At 45.2% G+C, this 21,251-nt stretch overlaps 3 protein-coding genes across 5 annotated transcripts in view; 2 read left to right on the top strand and 1 right to left on the bottom strand.

Moving 5' to 3' along the window:
• Window positions 1–4,428, bottom strand: part of kctd12b (potassium channel tetramerisation domain containing 12b) — a 29,188-nt gene extending 24,760 nt beyond the window's left edge. The window contains exon 1 of the mRNA XM_017685733.2: window positions 2,990–4,428. Within this exon, the coding sequence (XP_017541222.1) occupies window positions 2,990–3,836 (847 nt within the window). The 5' untranslated portion in view covers window positions 3,837–4,428. The remainder of the gene's footprint in view (window positions 1–2,989) is intronic.
• Window positions 4,429–10,013: 5,585 nt separating this feature from the next.
• prps1b (phosphoribosyl pyrophosphate synthetase 1B) lies at window positions 10,014–16,826 on the top strand. The gene is made up of 7 exons (XM_017685735.2): window positions 10,014–10,362; window positions 12,062–12,245; window positions 13,082–13,180; window positions 14,886–15,010; window positions 15,160–15,333; window positions 15,473–15,632; window positions 16,046–16,826. The coding sequence occupies exons 1-7, from the start codon at window positions 10,241–10,243 to the stop codon at window positions 16,136–16,138; spliced, it is 957 nt and encodes a 318-aa protein (XP_017541224.1). The 5' UTR covers window positions 10,014–10,240; the 3' UTR covers window positions 16,139–16,826.
• Window positions 16,827–21,105: 4,279 nt separating this feature from the next.
• LOC108413284 (solute carrier family 25 member 53) overlaps window positions 21,106–21,251 on the top strand; it is an 11,263-nt gene continuing 11,117 nt past the window's right edge. For 2 of the 3 annotated variants that reach the window (XM_037540390.1, XM_037540389.1), the window contains exon 1: window positions 21,157–21,251. This exon is cut by the window's right edge and continues 125 nt beyond it. The gene's annotated coding sequence lies outside the window, so the exon portion shown is untranslated. The other variant, XM_037540391.1, reaches the window with a different exon arrangement.

The raw sequence follows: 21,251 nt of genomic DNA, 5'->3' as shown, positions 1-21,251 counted from the left end.
ATTACACAAATCTGGCACAGAAACAACTGAGCAGCCCGCTGTCCAATTACTTATGGCCCCATGAAATGATGTGAGGAGATTATGCAGGGCTACGATTCCTGTATGGAATAAGCACCATTCTGTGCTTACAGCCATGATTTGGTTCCAACTGCAGTATAAAACTATAAGCCCTTCATGACAACCGACTTACATCTACATAAACACTTATAGAGTCTTATTCCAACAAGCCTCAGCGGTTATAGAGGCTGCTATTGTCAATTTATGTTATTCACCCCCAAGAAAGTGTCATGCTTGTATGCTTTGTAGAAATGAAAATGTATAACTGTTTATATAGACTTATGTCAGCTTATGTAGGTGTTATGCAGGCTTATAAACACTGCTCTTCAGTTTTAGCAAAAACTATCCTATGACTGCACTGCAATGGACACTTGGTTTTTGACATAATTTGAAAGTCCCTGTTGCTCTTTATATCGTGCGTAAATTTCATGATGAATGGACCAAAAGAAACGACCCAAAATGACTTGGAAAGACGTCCGGTTCCACTGACTTACATTAAAAGTAAAGTATGTTTTTTCCTTCTCCTGTAAAGTTTTGGAGATACGAGGTTTTCTTCCCAGAACAGCGGTATATGAACCTCTTCATAGTGAAGGTCTTTCTGAATCAACTGCACTTGGGGCAAACAGAAAAGCAGATGAAAATAAGATTATATCATGGATCCGCACCATCTTAGCCTCCAGATTAGGGTGGAGGATTTTCTTCAGACAGATAAGACACTTCAAATACGAAGCTCTCCTCTTTCAAAGGGACACTGCGCTGTGCCCATCAGGCGAAGCCCAACAAACGTAATATTTCTGCTATTTTTGAGGGAAACTTTAAGGTTCTCGCTGTGCCACCTGAGAGTCTAATCCGAAGGTTAATTACTTAGATTAGTCACAGCAATACAAGGGCTGGGTAATCTGCTTTGAGGGAGCCGGTTATGCGTTCGCCCTGGTTTCTATTCTGGCCTTGTCTTTGGTCAGCCTTTGAAGTTGTCACAGAGAGAGAGGAAGATGAGAAGGCGGACGAGCGAGAGAAGGAGGCTGTGCTCGTCGCTGGGAGGAGAAGTGTGCTCAGGGGAGACACGCCTGATAAAAACGCTTTAATGCCTTCCACTTCAGTGATACACATACGCCACACAGCAGCGTTACGACAACTCCCATGTGACCCTGTTTCAGAGCAAGAAGTAATTGATAGAAATTCAGTAAAATACAAGAAGATGGCATTTCTCCTCAGACAGAATCAGGGAGAACAGACGTGCGCCTGTTTTTGATCACTGCAGTCGTTCGTTATTAACCGAAGCTTTTATTTTCTTTTTAAAACGCATCTCTGAGATTAGATGACGAGCCTCCCGAGCTTTATGACGGTGACACACAAATGAAAGATGATCAGTTCAGAGTACATCTTCCGTAATTGCTGCTTTATTCATGCTTAGTTAATGACACTTCGTTGCCTTTTACAACACGCAATGCTTCACATGAACTTCAAACGAGAGTAAAAGGCTTATAAAACAATAACTTTTGGCCAGGATCCACTGCTGAAGAGGGCAACTGGTGAAGAACGCCTATGATAAGAGCTGTGTTTGTATTTTGTGCCTTAATAGTTTGTACAATTCTGTCCTTTGATCTGAGGTAACAACTGCTGTGCAAAGCCATGGCTGTCCTGAGGGTGTACCTGAAAACGTTGGGCTTTTTTGTCTAAACTTTCACAATCACAACCTTTTATCCTCTACGTAACGCCTGGCGTTCCACTATCATGAGGGCCACATTAACCTGAATGAGTCGCACTTTATTTGTTCAACCAAAAGTTAAGCACTGACACTGAACTCGGTTAGTAATGAAAAAAAGGTTTGCTTACACAACCACATGTCGGATCCTTATAAGGAAAGGCTGGAAAGTGATTTTCCATGATTCATGTACACACATGGCAGGAAACTAAACAGCTTGTTTTCTTTCAAAAAAGCCACATTAAACAGTTTGGTTGGAAACCAGCTGAGGAAATTAAAATATAATAAAAAGGATACAACACAGACTCTAATGCAATGCCTAACATCTCCCCTTGCAGTGTAGGCGATAAGAATACTGAAGGTCCCACGTCACCATCAATACATCTCACCAGCCTTTCCTTCTGAGCAGATTTCAGGCAACGTCTTAATCCTTTTGTTTTGGTGCCTTTCATGGGCTCTTCCTCTTCACTCGCCAGTCACCTTATTGACCCGTTTTGGCAACAAAGCAAATTTCCCTTCTCGTTTTAACACTATTTCCTAGTTACATGTACCATAAAATAGTATGAGACAAGCTGCATTTCTTCCTAAAACTGTTTGGCGTCAGCTGACCAGAGCTAAAACGTACAACACCATTCTATCTTCTAGTGACAGCTGTACGTTATTTACATGCAGCTTCAGAGCGACATGCCTGTCGTTTACTGTACGGCTGATACGGTTATCGTGTCTACGTGCTGGTTTTCTAAAGGTTTGGTCCCAAAAGACATTTCAAAACGTGGCTTGACCGAAGAACACATCTTTTTCATTAGGGATGGACAATCCGGAAAGCTTTACAAGACGTCCGACTATTTGGTTGATTCTTCCAAGCCCTTTTCAACTGGCCCTTTTGTCACTTTGAACGGTTTAACAGCAAATCAACACCACAAAATGAACTCAAAGAGCACGACACTGTACTTCACAGAGGCCAGAAACGTTAGAGGTGGTTACACAAAAATCAGGAGCAGTCTCTGGCTGAGGGGAGGGCTGCGGTTAGAAGGGACAGTTAGCTTGAAGGGGGGCGGGGGTGGTCGACCACAGCGAGGGCTCTGCTGAGGGAAAGAGTCTGGATGGATGGAGGTGTTTTGGGGTGGTAATCTAGAAGCTTCTACATCTACTGCAGGGAGTGCCGTCTCAGAGAGAGGAGGGGAGGCTGGGTGGAGGCGCAGGAGCAGAGGTTCTGAGCTCACTCACGGTAAAACACATATTCAGTGTAGCTGGTCCAAATCTTGTCGTCCGTCTGGTCGTGAGCGAAGGCGCAGGTCCCTGTCGAGTTGCAGGCCACCATGTGGAAGCCGGCGTCAGCCAGCTTGTCGAAGGCCTGCTCAAGGAAAGTAAACTTCAGGTAGTAGCGGGAGGTGTAGCGCTCCGGGGGCCGATCGGGGTCCCGGCTCTCGTTCAGAGTTTCCCCAAAAACCTCCTTGGCCAGAGAGGTCTTCCCACATACCATAATCCGAGCCACCCGCCGGAACTTGGCGTCTGTTTGGCTGTCGCGGCCCAACGTGTAGGACCCCCGGTAGCCGATGGTGATGAAGCCGGAGCGCTTGCCGTCCCCGCTGCCGGACACTAAGCTGGAGCAGGTGGCCGCCGCCGCCCCGAGAGAGGCCAGGTTGCGAGCGGCATCGGCGCTGGGCGACGACTCCTCGGGGTCACTCTGGCAACCCTCATCGCCCAGGGAGTTCTGTTTGCTGATCTTTGGGGCCAGCAGCTTGACCAGCTCTGGAAGGTTGAAGAACTCGGCTTCCCGCTGCAGCCGCCCTCGCTCAGGGAAGTGGTCAGGCAGGACAAGCTGCTGGTCTCGCATGTAGTCCAGTATGTAGCGAAACAGGAAGCCATCTCGGTCGACAAAGAAGCGACCCTTGGTGTCGCGAGCCAAGCCTTTAGGGCTTTTCTGGCTGAACATCTCCCACAAGAGGGAGTCCGGCACGCTAGTCAGGGTGGAGTAGCGGGTTATGTACACCTGGCCCCCGACGTTTAGTTCAATAATCTCAGGAAAGGTAAGTTCCTCCGGAACGCCACTGGAGTTGTCGGGTAAAGCCATGGCGGAGAGAGCGGAACGAGCTGCTGAAACAAACCCAACTCCTTCCAGACAGACCCTGTAAGGAAGCCTGCGCTCGAGTGACCGACCGGCTCTGAATTTCACACCGAGCTGAGGACTTTATCTATATTATGAGAAGAAATTCTTCCAGCCAGAAGCCGGACGGAGACTCGCGGAGGCTGCAGTTAAATCCTGACTGCACTCCTCTTCACCAAGGAGCGAGGATCGGAGTCAGTCCTTCGGGAAAGGAGGGAGAGAGGAGGCAGCAGGTTAGAGGAACGTCCTCTGTCGCTCTTTTCAGCGCTTCAGACAGAAATCTGTCTACATTCTGCTCGGACACTCGCCGCTGACCCCACTCTCATTTAACTGTGTCCATCTCCGCTGCTGCTCTGAGGACATTCCCCCGCTCAAACGCGCAGAACTTCGCTCGCGTGACCGACCGTGAGGGCTGCTCTAAGGACAGGTGAGGACACGCGCCGCTCCGGCTCCGCTCCGTCCATAACTGAAGAGTCCGAGGGGACGATCCACCCCGCGCGCCGCTCCGCTTCGCTCTCGCGCAGCTCCGTCTGCCACAGCGCTCTATCCGCTAAACCACGCCCACGCGCGTGTGACGCCACGACCACAGCGTTGCAGTGGGCTTCGCTCTAAATAGCGTCAGCACAGAAACAAGGAGCTCTGACCACCACAACATAGAGCTATGACCACCACAACATAGAGCTCTGACCACCACAACATAGAGCTCTGACCACCACAACATAGAGCTCTGACCACCACAACATAGAGCTCTGACCACCACAACAGAGATCTCTGACCACCACAACATAGAGCTCTGACCACCACAACATAGAGCTCTGACCACCACAACAGAGAGCTCTGACCACAACAACAGAGATCTCTGACCACCACAACATAGAGCTCTGACCACCACAACATAGAGCTATGACCACCACAACAGAGATCTCTGACCACCACAACATAGAGCTCTGACCACCACAACATAGAGCTATGACCACCACAACAGAGATCTCTGACCACCACAACATAGAGCTCTGACCACCACAACATAGAGCTCTGACCACCACAACATAGAGCTCTGACCACCACAACATAGAGCTATGACCACCACAACAGAGATCTCTGACCACCACAACATAGAGCTATGACCACCACAACAGAGATTTCTGACCACCACAACAGAGAGCTCTGACCACCACAACAGAGAGCTCTGACCACCACAACATAGAGCTATGACCACCACAACAGAGATCTCTGACCACCACAACATAGAGCTATGACCACCACAACATAGAGCTATGACCACCACAACAGAGATGTCTGACCACCACAACATAGAGCTCTGACCACCACAACAGAGATCTCTGACCACCACAACATAGAGCTATGACCACCACAACAGAGATCTCTGACCACCACAACATAGAGCTATGACCACCACAACATAGAGCTATGACCACCACAACAGAGATCTCTGACCACCACAACAGAGATCTCTGACCACCACAACAGAGATCTCTGACCACCACAACAGAGATCTCTGACCACCACAACATAGAGCTGTCCTCCAGGCTGGTGCTGGGTAAGTTCAGGTGAGCCTGCAGTCCAGAACTCTTGTGCTCAGTCAATCCCACCGAACCCGCATTAAAACGAAGGTCTCTCTGAGGTGCAACACTGACATCTAGAGGACGAAAATATAGCCCTGAAACTTCGTAACCTCTTAAACTCCTCGAGACCACCGGTGGTCCCAAACCGCACTCGGTCATGTTCTTCATAACGTTCATACTCCATAAGCTCCATTCAGAAGCTGGGCGTCGTGTGAGGCTGTAGCTCTTCTCTCCAGTCTAATAGACGGTGACGTCATTTTAAACCCTTATAATAAAAGAAGCTGAACTCAGTTTGTTTTTCTGCTGAAAGTCGAGCCGTTTTTCCCCAAATCTGGGCTCTAAACTATAAACAGACGGCGTCTCTTCAGTGATCTGCTCTGGAAACATCACTTTTAGAGAACAACACAAAGAGCGGCGCAGATTTTTGGCTTTCAGCAGTAAATTGTGAGCATGTAGTGATATGTGGAGATCATAAACACACGTTCTGCTCATTTGAGGGGCTTTTATAAAAATAAATAAATAAATGAAACAAAAATGTAGATTTATTTCATTTTACTGAATAATTTATAATTATATATAATAATTTACTGAATAATAAATTCAGATGGACAAACCAAAATATACCCTGGAGAATAAGGTAATGAAGTTAGGAATAAGTTAATGAAGTTAGGAATAAGTTAATGAAGTTAGGAATAGGGTAATGAAGTAAGAATAGTTTAATGAAGTTAAGAATAAGTTAATGAAGTTAGGAATAAGTTAATGAAGTTAGGAATAGGTTAATGAAGTTAGGAATAAGTTAATGAAGTTAGGAATAAGTTAATGAAGTTAGGAATAGGTTAATGAAGTTAGGAATAAGTTAATGAAGTTAGGAATAGGTTAATGAAGTTAGGAATAAGTTAATGAAGTTAGGAATAGGGTAATGAAGTTAGGAATAAGTTAATGAAGTTAGGAATAGGTTAATGAAGTTAGGAATAAGTTAATGAAGTTAGGAATAAGTTAATGAAGTTAGGAATAAGTTAATGAAGTTAGGAATAGGGTAATGAAGTAAGAATAGTTTAATGAAGTTAAGAATAAGTTAATGAAGTTAGGAATAGGTTAATGAAGTTAGGAATAGGTTAATGAAGTTAGGAATAGGTTAATGAAGTTAGGAATAAGTTAATGAAGTTAGGAATAAGTTAATGAAGTTAGGAATAGGTTAATGAAGTTAGGAATAGGTTAATGAAGTTAGGAATAAGTTAATGAAGTTAGGAATAAGTTAATGAAGTTAGGAATAAGTTAATGAAGTTAGGAATAGGTTAATGAAGTTAGGAATAAGTTAATGAAGTTAGGAATAAGTTAATGAAGTTAGGAATAAGTTAATGAAGTGCTATTCACAATAAAATATATAACATGTTGGCCTTAGTTCATGTCTGGGATGTGGGACTTTGTTTTGACAAAAGGCCCAGGGGAATTTAAAGGAGAATTCCACTGAATTTTCCAAATTTAAGCATTATTTAATGGTTGAGATGTAAACAAAAGTCATTCAGAGTGGTTAGAGGTGAAATTCGCTGTTATAGAGAAAAAGCCGAGCCAGGAACGTTCAGTATGGTAGTAATTCCGTACTTCGCCGCTCTCTGGCGTCTCTTCCCTGTCCTGTCCTGATGAGATTCTCTCTGTATGTAACGATTTCATCTTGCACCCTTTAAACAAACGCCGTCCTCCGGCTCTTCACCGTGTTTACTGTTGAGCTCAGGGCTATGAGAGCCACTGGCTGACGTCTTGACCGGCTTTATAGGAAAACTGGCCTTACTGTATATTCCTTAGCCTATGCAGATCATACGTCTAGATACGGAGATGCTTTAAATAGGCCACGTTCCTCTTATCTATCTTGCCGGCCCAGGACCCTTTTCAACATTATTGACAAACTACTGCAGCCCCCTGTAGTAGCTTCTCGTGGTTCAGTTAAATTATGCAATGAATTTTCTCACTTTTTACAGAATAAAATTGACTCAGTATGCCATCCCCTTACTTCTGTCCATCCGTCCACCCATCTTACAATTTCTGCACAATATAAAGGACAATAGGTTTTTCTTCCCACAGCAGTGATATATATATATATATATTCTTAACGGAATAATTTCACCTAATAAAATTGCAAAAATAATAAAACAATATAATAATAAAGCTATAATATACTATAAGCAGTCTTTTTTAAACACTGTGTCCACTCACTGTCCACTCTATTAGACACTCCTACCTTGTAGATGTAAAGTCAGAGACGACAGCTCATCTGCTGCTGCACAGATTGTGTTGGTCATCCTCTAGTCCTTCATCAGTGGTCACAGGACGCTGCCCACAGGACGCTGCCCACAGGACGCTGCCCACAGGACACTGCCCACAGGACGCTGCTGGCTGGATATTTTTGGTTGGTGGACGATTCCAAATTTTATAAATCCAATATAAATCCAAATTTGTACATATAATTAAAAAGAGGTTAAATGTTCATCCAAAATATAAATACATAGTTTTATTTATAGAATAAATTATGTGGCATTTTTCCTAAAATTATACTAAATGGGTTTTTGGGCATCAATGGGTCAAAAAGGTTCTGGTTCTCTGATGGACGTCAGGCCACCTGTTAATTACATGAACACTCCTTCCAGCTTGTGCTTCACTAGGCCTAACAGCATTAATGTGTAATAGTATGCTCTATGGCTCAACACTGACCTCTAGTGGACTACTGACAGGGCAGTCAAGTCACCTTTATTTCTGTATGACATTTAAAAGACAAGTGTGGGCCAGAGTCCTGCACAATAATATCAATGAACACATCCACTACTAAACAATCAGAACTACACAACACATTGATCAAGGAAAAGAAATAACATGCACACAAAACATCAAACAAAACAAAAATAGAAGAGCTACGCTGGCAAGACAGAACCAACCGGGACAGAACAGACACTGAGTGCATCATTAAAAACACTCAAAAGTCAAGAAAACAGATTTTAAGATTTGACTTAAAAACCTCTATTGTGGGAGATTCCGTTATGATTCCAGAGTCCTGGGGCAGCTACAGAAAAGGCGCGGTCGCCTTTAAGTCTCATCCGAGACCGTGGAACGGCAAAGGGCCACAGGTTAGACGACCGTAGAACATGTGAGGTGGACCCTTGTGCGGTGGACCCTTCCTCACCCGAGAGGCCGGCCAGGTGCTCGTTCAGTCTCGTCATCTCAAGACTCGACTACTGCGACTCACTCTTGGCTGGTCTTCCCATGCGGCCATCAAGCCTCTGCAGCTCATCCAGGATGCGGCAGCTCGGCTCGTCTTCAATCTGCCCAAGTTCAGCCACGTCACCCCACTGCTGCGCTCCCTTCACTGGCTTCCTGTAGCTGCATCGGATTTAAACCCTAATGCTGGCCTACAAAGCCAGAAATGGATGTTTTGATGGCTCAAAACTCGAACTGAACCACACTCACATTTACAGCGTTTAGCAGACGCTCTGATCCAGAGCGACTTACAGGAAGAGCTTCGTCTGTCTAGAGAACGTCTCTCTGCTAGTTACCAGCAGGTTAGAGAGAGAGACGGTCCTGAGCTCAGACACTGATAGAAACACAGTCACTGATACAGAGAGAGAAGGAGCAGAGCTGAACACAGAACAGTGCAATACAACACACTACAACACACTACACTACACTACAACACACTACAACACACTACACTACAACACACTACACTACACTACAACACACTACACTACAATACAACACACTACAACACACTACACTACACTACACTACAATACACTACAACACACTACACTACAATACAATACACTACAATACACTACACTACAATACACTACACTACACTACACTACACTACAACACACTACAATATAATACACTACACTACAACACACTACACTACACTACACTACACTACAACACACTACACTACAACACACTACAATACACTACGATACAATATGATACAATACACTACAGTTCATTCTCCCACCTGGGGGAACGCGCCTTGAAGGATGGCGGGTCAAGCCGAGCTGTACTCGAAGCTCAAAGGGCTCTTCGAGCATTGCATTGTATTGTATTGTAATGTATCGTATTATATTGTAATGTATCATATTGTATCGTATTGTAATGTATTGTATCGTATTATATTGTAAAGTATTGTATTGTAATGTATTATATTGTAAAGTATTATAAAGTATTGTATTGTAATGTATTATATTGTAAAGTATTGTAAAGTATTGTATTGTAATGTATCATATTGTATTGTATTGTAATGTATTGTATCGTATTATATTGTAATGTATCATATTGTATCGTATTGTAATGTATTGTATCGTATTATATTGTAAAGTATTGTATTGTAATGTATTATATTGTAAAGTATTGTAAAGTATTGTATTGTAATGTATCATACTGTAAAGTATTGTATTGTAATGAAACGGTAATGTAGCGCGGCCTCGGCGGCCTTTCCCTGTGAGTGCCCTACGGAGGCCGCATCTCAGCGTGCTGACACGCCCCCTGTCCGCAACGCGGTGACGTCAGCAGGCACGGCTCGCATGTGATCTCGCGTGCCATCGGGAGGCTAGTGAGACCAGCTATGGCGGAGAGGTAGGGAAGACATCCACCTGACCAGGGCAGTTTCACCACCGGGCACCAGCGCCTCACCGACACCGCCAGCCGCCTCCAGCTCGAGCGGGGATCGCTTCCTTCAGCGCGAAGGCCGTTCTGCCCCGTCGTCCTTTGTCGCGCGCACCGCGAGTCGCAGGAACGCGCGAAAACATGCCGAACATCAAGATCTTCAGCGGGAGCTCCCACCAGGACCTGTCGCAGCGCATCGCCGACCGCCTGGGGCTGGAGCTGGGCAAGGTCGTCACCAAGAAGTTCAGCAACCAGGAAACATGGTGAGCCCGCTACTCCGCTGCGGTGGCTGGCTGCTCGGTCTCCCGTGCGCCGCCGACTTTCGAGCGCCATCGGAACTTGTAGTTCAGCTTGTGCAGTCGGTCCCTCCACGTGGGGCGGCGAAGACTACAACTCCCAGAATGCAGCACAGATTTCCTCAGACCCGCGCTCACAGAGCAGCGAGCTTAGCAGCCCTGCTTTACTGGGAGACTGTTTGCCAGTTTAGCTTGTGTTCTGGGTTCTGATCGGTCTTAAGCCAGACCCGCAGTGCGCGGGTTACTGAGCTCTCTAGGTTAGTTCGGTTCGGTTCGGTTAGCTGGGCGTTGAAGCGCCGCGCTGTGTTGATGTGCGAGGCAGCAGAAACGGACCAGGCTTTTCTGACAGGACTGAGTAGCTGTGGTTCCATATCGAGCCCAGTGAGGCTCTTTAGGGGTTTTTCTCTTAAACTCTGCGTCTTTTTGTAACGCGACCGAACCGAACCGAACGGGCACTAACGCGTTAGAGCGCTGAGAAAACTCCCGCTGAAGGGGAACGCCACCGAATTTTCAGAATTCCTGAGTAACTAAACCTTTACTACACCAGTATATCCAGTGGTTTGGTGCGAAATGCTTCATTCTAGAGAAACCCGGTCAGAGAAGTTCGCAGAGGTGGTCGTGGAAGCCAGGCGTCCACCTTCCAACAGCCTCAAAGCTCCATCGCAGGAGTTATTAATACATGGCTCTGAATTCACTGGCCTGGTGTCTAAAACTCTGTTTTACGATGGACTAATGACGAGGTTTTCTCTAAAACACATTTAGTCCATTTATTTTAATTCAGGGGTGTTGTAAGGCAAAGTAGCCAGAAAAGGAAAACAGTTTTCCATCATCAGCATTCCCTGTAGATGCGTTGTAGACACCAGGACTCCTGGTTCCTATCACCACCACTGTGAAGAAATCAGAGTAAACGGACCGTTTCACATCAAACCAGTCTGGGCGGGTTTGTTTATATCTCAACCGATGAATTAGACAGAAATTTGGAAAAAATTAGGTGGAATTCCCCTGCAGACATAAAGATCTGGGATACTAGTTTGACATATGACCACTGGAGAGTGTTGAAGACGACTCCTGGTTAAAGCGGCGTGTCAGTGATCCGAGTGCTCATTGACCAACACCTTCCTGCCTGTTTGGGTTTTGTTTGGTATTAGTCTGCCAAGGCAACTGGACAAGGGTACCTTGACTACCCCGGGGCTGGTTGCCAGGTCTCTGTAACCCCTCATTAACCAGGATGAATAAAAGCTGCTCAGATGTGAAGTTATTGATTTATTTTTCCATTAACGACTTAAATACTTCAGCGGATCAAAGTAGTTCCAGAATATAAACTACCCGTTGGCCACCATTCAAAGTGCGGTCAGGGCAGCAGCGTTATTCAGTTTATTATTATTATTATTATTATTATATGTTTTCAGTTCACAGTTCTGTATTTCTTTGTGTTTATAAAGAGATGGTTTATTGAAGATGTAAGTGATCTCTGCTTTTGGTTGGATTCTGTGGTCTGCATCCCTCCTTTAGTTCAAAGCACAACACAGAAGACCGTCAGGAACCTTTTCAGCCTTGAATATAAATGATGAAATGCATGTAGCCGCTATATTAACCTCCGCTGCCCTTGTGGTTCATATGCTTGGCCTTTGTCACTCCAGTGGTGCTCTTTTGTTTGCCGCTCCAGTGTGGAGATTGGAGAGAGCGTCCGCGGCGAGGATGTGTACATCGTCCAGAGTGGCTGCGGAGAGATCAATGACAACTTGATGGAGCTCCTGATCATGATTAACGCCTGCAAGATCGCGTCTGCCTCCCGCGTAACTGCCGTCATCCCCTGTTTTCCCTACGCCCGCCAGGACAAAAAGGACAAGGTGAGGTCGGACGTGGATCTCGGAATCGTGGCCTTGGTTAACCATCCACCAGTGTCAGAGCATCAAAGGCACTGTATGCAAATTGATATTCAGGTGTGCTGATTGCCAGTTAATGATTACGATGCAGGTTTAAACACAGGGAGCTGTTATTTAATCAATCCGGAGCAGAAAGTGGATCACAAGCCTTAATCAGAAGCGTTGCTCTCGGGAAGTGTTCTTCGTTAAAGACGTGTGAAGTGTTGCATTTGTTTTATTAAATTAGGCTTTTATTTTTATTCATTTTGGCCAAATCACATCGCAGGAGAAATACAGATCATTCCATAGCTGTTCCTAACAATTCCTGACTGTTTTCTCACAAGGCTCAGCGTAGAGCGAAGTGATGTTGGCGTCACGTCGTTTCTGCTTGTTTCTTGCGGCGATGCGCCGGTCCAGCATTGGCTGAAGTTGTACCTAGCATAATAATGAGCTTTCTTAGGAATGTGTATTGCTTCGTCCAGAAATCCCAGCACTAACACCTGTTGCAGGATTGCGTAACTTATATGTATTATAATATTTAATATTCAGGCACAGATTAGTTTATTTGGATCTAGGAGAACTGCATGTTGATAAAACCCAAAATGTGGTTTATCAGTGGTTATTAAGTCTCGGCACTGGCGGCGTTGAGCAGATTAATGATGATTCTCAGGATGGTTGTGTTATTGCTTTGATGGAGGACAGGGGGAGCTCATTCCTGCCCGGCTGTGTTTATGCCTTTTGTTTTGCGTTGCTGTGTTGGATGCAGTTTATTCTGTTAAGCCTTCGTTCACCTTTTAACGTGATCTCCTCTCGCTCTGCAGAGCCGGGCGCCCATCTCTGCCAAGCTGGTGGCCAACATGCTCTCAGTCTCAGGTGCAGATCATATCATAACCATGGACCTACATGCCTCTCAGATTCAGGTGGGTTTCTGCACGCAGAGGCTGCCCCTGCTGGATGCGACTACCATTTAATCGAGCTTTTTAAAGCTGCGCTGTGTGAGGTTTGTTGTTAAAACTGTAAGTTGCTGTGTCGGGATGCCGTGAGTCTCCCTGGACCCCCGTAGTCATTTAAAGTCAGAGGTGTCGGCGTGGACTTTGGGTTTGTTTTTCTCACCATGTCGTATGCCTTCTTGTGTTAACGTCACATGCACAGGCTCTGAAGGAAGGTCTGGCTCCAAGTTTAGGTCTTAAATACGAAACCGCTTGATGCTGATGAAGATGTGGACGACGCGTCCTTGACCGGCGCTCTCGTCAGCGGTCAACGCATTCCGAAGCACAGCTGACTTTACGGAATGCACATTAGCCTGTATTCACAAGGCTTAGTAGGAGTGCTGGTCTAGGATCTGATCCAGTAAATGAGAGAGGAACCTGATCCTAAATCGGCAGTCCTGCTTTTAGAAGCTGTATGAATGCACGCAGTTACGTTTCCGCCAGAGGGTCCGACGATAACTTTTACATCCTGAAAATTCACTCTGCCGAACCAAATTCCTACCGTCCCGAACAAATTTTTGTATTTTAATGTGATTTAAATAAGCGCACAAAAACAAGTAGTTTTAGTTGAGGGTATTTATTCTTAAAATAAAACATTTTAAAGAAATCCCACCAGTGATTTGTATTTAAGTGATTTGCGTTTCTGTTTTATTCTAAATAAATTCACAGTAAAATTATACGTGATCAATAATCTTAACTTTAGCATTTGCACGCATAAAAGGGCAAATATTACTTTACGCTCTGCAAGCCGTGTCTGTTCAATGCTGGCCGCCAAGTTCTGGCCCGTTTTTTTATCTGAGGGTCTGTTTCATGTGGCTAGTCGGTGAAGAGTCTCTCTCTACTGTTCTGACTGACTTGGTCGACCCGGAATCTGCTCCGCTGTTCGTCCACCGTGTGCACATGACGTGGTAGCAGCTTTTTCGGGAGAGGCTCGTCGTGACGCTCGAGCGACTGTTTTCTGAAAGTCGTAGTTCTGACAAAAAAACAAGAAGCACTTTTTTCTGCCTTGTTATAATTTTACCTACGAGCTTTTCAGAATCGCCCCCTCTGAGTTTTTCACGAGGGGCTGAAGCCGCGGACTCGCCAACGTTTTCCTGCGCGCCTCGCTCTGACATCCGTCAGCAGATTAAAGCATTGGTTTGTTTTAACTGGATGCACAAACGAATAAGACCGTTTTGAGATGGCGAGGGGTGAAAGCAGCCCGACCCGATCAGGCCAGTGATTTTTCATGCTGCCGTCTTCGATTTGGTTTTCCGGTGTTCCTTGTGAAGGACCTGAATGAAAATCTTGGCTTAAGCTGAAATTCAAGACATAATTGGACAAAAACCGAAACTCGAAATTGAAAAGGTTTTGAAGTCAAAGTGGTTTACATGAAATAAACTTTTTAAATGTGAAACTTTTTAAATCCAAGGCTACAGTATCTGCCGCAAAATCGATGCCCTCTTGATTCTCAGCATGAACCGGGATTCTAAACGGCTTGTCTTGCGCCCCTTTTAGAAACTGAATCCGTTTCACGCGACCACCGTCTTCACTGTTGAGGACTTTCACATCACCGTCTCATTTTCATCACTGCTTTTCTTTCAGTGGGTGGAATGTCTTGCATTCCTAGTTTGTCACATTTATCTAATGTTTTTAGGGTTTCTTTGACATTCCTGTGGACAACCTGTATGCAGAGCCTGCAGTGCTAAAGTGGATTAAGGAGAACATCCCTGAGTGGAAGAACTGCACCATTGTCTCACCTGACGCTGGAGGAGCCAAGAGGTGCGCATGGCTTGTGTTTGAGTCAGATGAATGCGCTGCCGTGCGAGAGTGTGTTTACTGTGGCGTTGGACGGTGTGCTGTACCGTGTGGATGTCGTTCTTCTTGCTTTGACGTAATTTACGCCTAAAATGTGTTTTTCCGTCCGGCAGGGTCACGTCCATAGCGGACAGGCTCAATGTTGACTTTGCCCTCATTCACAAAGAGAGAAAAAAGGCTAATGAGGTGGATCGCATGGTCCTGGTGGGGGATGTGAAAGACCGCGTGGCCATCCTGGTTGATGACATGGCTGACACATGTGGCACCATCTGCCACGCGGCTGACCGGTAACTCGCTTTATACATCGTTAAATATGGTGCAGTTATTCCTCGAGACGGCTTCATGTGGAATTATAATAATGCCTATTGTTGATCCGAGGGCTGGAGTAGTTACGCCTCTCTGACCTTCACGTTCTTGTTCTTCTAGGCTGATATCAGCAGGCGCCACCAAGGTTTACGCCATCCTTACCCACGGCATCTTCTCTGGTCCTGCCATATCGCGGATCAATAATGCTTGCTTTGAAGCTGTAGTTGTGACTAACACCATTCCACAAGAGGAGAAGATGAAGCATTGTCCTAAAATACAGGTCAGATACCAGTGTCCCTAATGGAAGTAGAGAGTTGCCTTAGTCCAGGATCATTGGGTCATTTCCTTTTTTTACTCAGGATTAGGACTGGTGAGACATCAGTTTGTCTCTTGTGAAGATGTTTAAATGAGCAATAACTCTGAGATCAGCGCTTATAGTGTAAAATATTGACAAATGTGGGTCACTGTCCTCTTTTCTTTGTGGGTAGTTAATGTGAAACCTACAGATACTGTGCAAATGTCAGAGACCGCCCTTCCTGTATTTCATTTCCAGTCAAAGCCAATAAATAGTTATTTTTTTCCATGAGATTTCTGAGGAGATCAGATTAATTAGATTGTGTGTTACACTATGGGCATAAGGAATTGTTCATGCCATCTCTGTTGATCATAATTTTTATTTCCGTCTTCTTCCAGGTCATTGATATTTCCATGATCCTAGCTGAGGCTATTCGCAGGACCCACAACGGCGAGTCGGTCTCCTATCTCTTCAGCCACGTTCCTTTGTAACCTTGCCTTCTTGGTGCTTCGTCTATTTGCTGTGTTACCAAAAAATGGGAGCCTGACCCCAAAATCCTCAGCAGCAGTATCCGGCTGAGACCTCACTTCATCCTGCCCCAAAGGGAATCCACCTCCAGCGAAGTCGCACCGCCCCACCCATCCCCTCCCTCCTCCCTCCGTTCGTCTGTAGTTCAGGATTTTAGCAGGACTTAAATTCTCTCCGTTGAGGCGGAGACTCTGGACCGAGTTCCGGGTCCCGCAGCCCTTTTTGTTACAGAGTACTGAACGCAGCTAGAAGCGATGACCTGTTACAGCTTAATTTATTGGGGCTTAATTTGAATCAGTGACCGAAAACGAGGCCTGTAGGTGGCGCTGATGCCGGCAGCCTGTTTGAGGAATGTGTGAACCTGTGAGTGAGGTTTGTTTTTTTGATTTTCATTGGCGTATATTTTAGTAAATGCTGAGGATTGTAGCTTGGGGTCTCTGCAGGCTGGAGCTTCCTTGACCGAGTCTGTTTGCTGTTTTCATTTCTTTTTTTTCTGTTTTCTTTCCTTTTTAAAGAAATTTGTATGACTTTTCTGAAATAATTAAGTCACACTTTTTTCTTAGGATACATCTTTTATATGTTTTCTTTCGGTTGGAGAATCCATTTCATATTAAATGTGTTCTTATTAAAGAGTTGTGACAGAGCGAGGAACTTTGCCTGACTTGACTTTTCTTAAACATGCATAGTTTAAATAGACGCTAGAGGATGGTAGACGGCTGTTCAGCCAGCGGGTCTCACATGATCATGCGTATTAATAACGAGTCGGCCTCTTGTTTGCTGCAGTTAACAGCTTCTTCTCTTCTGGGAAGGCTGTATGATATGAGGAACATTTGCTGCAAGGATTTGATTGCAGACACAAGAGCATGAGGTGAGGTACTGATGCTGGGTTTCAGTCTGGATGGTGCTTCGTCAGCTGATGCTCGTCATTGGACATGGTTCCATCGCGCTCTGGGTCAGCGATGCATCAAATCAAATCAAATCAGATTTATTTGTAGCGCTTTTTAAAACTGATGTGGTCCCAAAGCAGCTTCACAGAATTCCAGAAAAGACAGAGTTTTAACATGAATGTAAAACCCCCAGGTGAGCAAGCCAGGGGCGACGGTGGCAAGGAGAACCTCCCTCAGAGCTGAGGAAGAAACCTTGGGAGGAACCAGGCTCACCAGGGGGGACCCGTCCTCCTCTGGTCAGACTACCTACAGAGTTATTATACTACTAATATTAATAGCAGTAATATTGGTATTAGGAATAACTAGGAGTCCATGAGAACATTAGTGTAGGGTGGGCAGCTCGTCCAAGGCATGTGGTGGTAGCTGGGTGTGGGCAGCTGGTCTGAAGTGGGCAGCAGGAGGGCTCGACAGTCAGTCGTCCTTCAGTGTCCGGCCGGACATGTGGGTGGTCGTGTGCTCGGGGGGGGGGAAGGGAGGAAGGGAGAGGGAATTAGTTTTATTCTATCCGTTTGTACATAAACAGGGAATGTGGACATTTCCAGAGTGTGGCTAACGACTCCGGCAGATCTGACTATGACAGCTTAACTAACAGGAGAGAACTAGAAGGACACACAGACACGGCAGCACTCTGAGACAGTCTGGCGTCCCTCCGCTCCACCGTCCACAAACCTGAGTGACCGCGTGCGAGCAGCGGGACGACGGCACCAGCGCCTCAGTTTACTATAATTACCTGTGTCCATGGACCCCTGGATCTGCTGCCTTTATCTAGGGGGAACATTAGCTACCAAAAGCTGAACTGAACAAGTGAGTTTTCAGCCTAGTCTTAAAGACTGAGACTGTGTCTGAGTCCCGAACAGTTTCTGGAAGATCATTCCAGAGTTTGGGGGCTTTATAAGAAAAAGCTCTTCCCCCAGCTGCAGCCTTAGGAATTCTGGGGACTATTAATAAGCCAGCACTCTGGGATCTGAGTGGTCGTGATGGCTCATAATGAGAAACAAGGTCTTGCAGGTACTCAGGAGCGAGACCATGTAGGGCTTTATAAGTCAATAAAGGATTTTATAATCAATACGGATTTTAATAGGCAGCCAATGAAGTGATGATAGCGCTGGACTGATATGATCAGATGTTCTAGTTTGAGTGAGGACCCTGGCTGCGGCGTTTTGGACTAGTTGGAGTTTGTTTAAATTCCTGCTCGTACATCCTGACAGTAGCGCGTTACAGTAGTCTAGCCTGGAAGTAATAAAGGCGTGTACTAGTGTTTCTGCATCACGCAGGGACAGGGCATTTCTGATCTTGGCGATGTTGTGAAGATGTAGAAAAGCTGTCCTAGTGATGCTGCCTGTGTGTTGATCGAATGATAAATCTGAATCTTTTATAACGCCGAGATTTTTAGCTGCTGATCCAGGTGTGGCTGGAAAGTCGGCGAGATTTAAGATTAAATCTGGTGATTTACTTCTTGCTAATTTTGGACCCAGAAGGGGAACCTCTGTTTTGTTACTGTTTAATAGGAGGAAGTTGCGTGACATCCAGCCTTTCACGTCTTTTACACTGTCCTCCATTTTCTTTAACCTGTATTGGTCATCAGGCTTGGCTGATCTGTACAGTTGAGTATCGTCTGCATAACAGTGAAAGTTTACGCCATGGTTACTTATAACTGTGCCTAACGGTAACATGTATAGTGTAAATAGTAATGGTCCTAATATAGAGCCCTGCGGAACTCCAAATCTCACTTTTGAATAAGTGGAAGATAAATTGTTTACCCTAATGTACTGATAACGTTCTGATAGGTAAGATCTGAACCATGATAGGGTCGTCCCTGTGACTCCAACCATGTTTTCTAACCTTTCTAGGAGAATATTGTGGTCTATTGTATCGAAAGCCGCGCTGAGGTCAAGTAGCACTAAGAGAGATATGTAGCCTTGATCAGAGGCAAGAAGAAGATCATTAGTTATCTTATCTAGTGCGTCTCAGTGCTGTGGTGTGGCCTGAATCCAGACTGGAATTTTTCATATATATGGTTCTTGTGTAGATATGAACTAAGTTGTTGGGCCACAGCTTCTTCTAAGATCTTAGATATAAACGGTAAGTTAGAAACAGGCCTGTAATTAGACAAAACGGTGACATCAAGATTTGGTTTCTTGATCAGAGGTTTGATAACTGCTAGTTTAAAAGCTTTGGGAACATGGCCCAGACTAAGGGATGAGTTTACTATAGTTAAAATAGGGTTTATAACTGGCAGGACTTCTCTGAGTGATTTTGAGGGATGCCAGTAGCTGAATTCACTAATTAGAAGGTGTCTGGTTACTTTTGGACATGCATGATCCCAGATTTCCCGCTTCAGTTGTTAATCAGGAGCATGTTATGTAGTAATGTGTATGTCATTAAAGTTAATCTGGAAGGAAATGGGTGAATAAGCAGTGACGGCTGCCAGGATCTGTGATTGAATGAATTAAATACAGTTTAATTCAGTTTAAATTTAAATGCTAGATATAAACTGTTCACCTTTTGGTTTTGTCTTTTTTTTTCCCCTACAAAAATAACAAAAACAGCACATTTAGCATGACCCATGTTTTGGTCAGTGAACGATCTGAGATGAAATACTCAGCTGAAGTAATCTTTAGTATTATCATGTTGAGTGTGCTCTGCTATCCCTCACTGGACAGCCCTCGCGTGTTCGTTGGATCTGGTCACAGGGATCAGAGAACAGACTACATGCAGTGAAGTCGGAGTTCCAGCAGTTTTTTTATCTGGGAGTTTAGTCTGACGTTCACAGTCTGCCAGAAAAACTCCACATTTTATAATCAAACCCCCTCCCATGTGGGTGGGAGGACAACCAAGCCTGAGCCACATCAGTGTTGCTCTTATCTTTCTAACTCTGCCTTCACTGTCACCTCCCTGTGGCTCTGACTAGCCTTAATTCAGTCTTCTGCAGGCCGTGGTTTGGTCTCTCACTTCCCTCCAGTCTGTTTCCTGTACAGATGCTGAACAGAATGTTAGAGCAGAAGGTTACATGAGGACCCTTGAGCGAAGCTGGCCTACTCTAATATGCTGGTCCCTATAACCGTATTCAGTATATTATTCCCTAGGAGTAAATAATGCTAAACAATTTCGATATTTCCACAATCACCTAAAAAGCGGAATGGGTTCTCCCTGAATCGGCTTTAGAGGAATTTAATTGATCTTACAACTTTTTCTGCTAAATTAATTTTCATGATTTAAGTTAACATAGTCGTTTAGAGTGATTTCACGTGAAACGCTGCATTCTAGAGAAACGGATTCAGGGCTGTTCTCCGTGGAGGAATAACCGTAAACTTAAGCGTTTGAGGCCTCAAAGCTTCATTGTGTGAAGTTAATGCCTGAGAAGATTTCTGATCTCTTAATGTTGCTTATACAGTAGTTTTGAGACGCCCCCTCCCTCCTGGCTGAGGGGGACATGCAGGGCGTTTTGTGGCAAAATAGTTCCCAATTTTTTTTTTCTTTTTCAGAATTATTTAACTAAAGATGCATGTAACACTCAGAAGACGTGCAGATTCACAGTTAATTCTGGAAAGGAGAATAAAACGGAATTATTTGCAGGCGATACTGACCTCCCCAACATGGCGGCGCCGTTGACGCGCCTATATGAACACAAAGCACCGATTTGCTTTGATGTTTGTTTTGTGGTTGTAACTTTCTTTTTATCTAGTTTTGGTCATTTTTACCACGAGCTGCGCTGTTTAACTGAAATTAGCGGGTTCTAATGGCGCCAGTTCACCGTTATAACGGCGCGTTTCTTCCCGTTTTCCAGTAAGTCCCGCCTCCTGCGCGGGACCTGGCTGCTGATTCGTCGGGATCAGCTTCTAATAAACCAAGTGGAAACCTTCAGCCAATCCTGCTGGTCAGAAGGAAACGACAAGCCAATCTTTTCGCAGGGGGCGGGGGCTGCCGGAATACGGGTGCGGAAAAGCATTCAGCCCCGAATGGCTGATGACGCGACGTCTTCATCATTGAGGAAGAGAGGAAGATCCCACCAGCAGCAAGTCTAAGGTGAGCGAGAGAGTAAGTGCTCGAGAAAACGCCCGGCAGCCGGAAACAGCGCGGTAGATTTACCGCAGTCGCTGGTTTAACTGCAGCGGCGAGCGGTGATGAT

Source organism: Pygocentrus nattereri, chromosome 8 (assembly GCF_015220715.1).
Source record: "Pygocentrus nattereri isolate fPygNat1 chromosome 8, fPygNat1.pri, whole genome shotgun sequence".
Classification (NCBI taxonomy): domain Eukaryota; kingdom Metazoa; phylum Chordata; class Actinopteri; order Characiformes; family Serrasalmidae; genus Pygocentrus; species Pygocentrus nattereri.
Note: the sequence above shows the minus strand (reverse complement) of the source record. Positions and strands in the feature narration are given on the sequence as shown.

Coding starts and splice junctions, on each gene's coding strand:
- prps1b (XM_017685735.2), top strand. CDS start 10,241: ATGCCGAACATCAAGATCTTCAGCGGGAGCTCCCACCAGGACCTGTCG. Junction 10,363..12,061: donor TTCAGCAACCAGGAAACATG/GTGAGCCCGCTA, acceptor TTGCCGCTCCAG/TGTGGAGATTGGAGAGAGCG. Junction 13,181..14,885: donor TACATGCCTCTCAGATTCAG/GTGGGTTTCTGC, acceptor TAATGTTTTTAG/GGTTTCTTTGACATTCCTGT.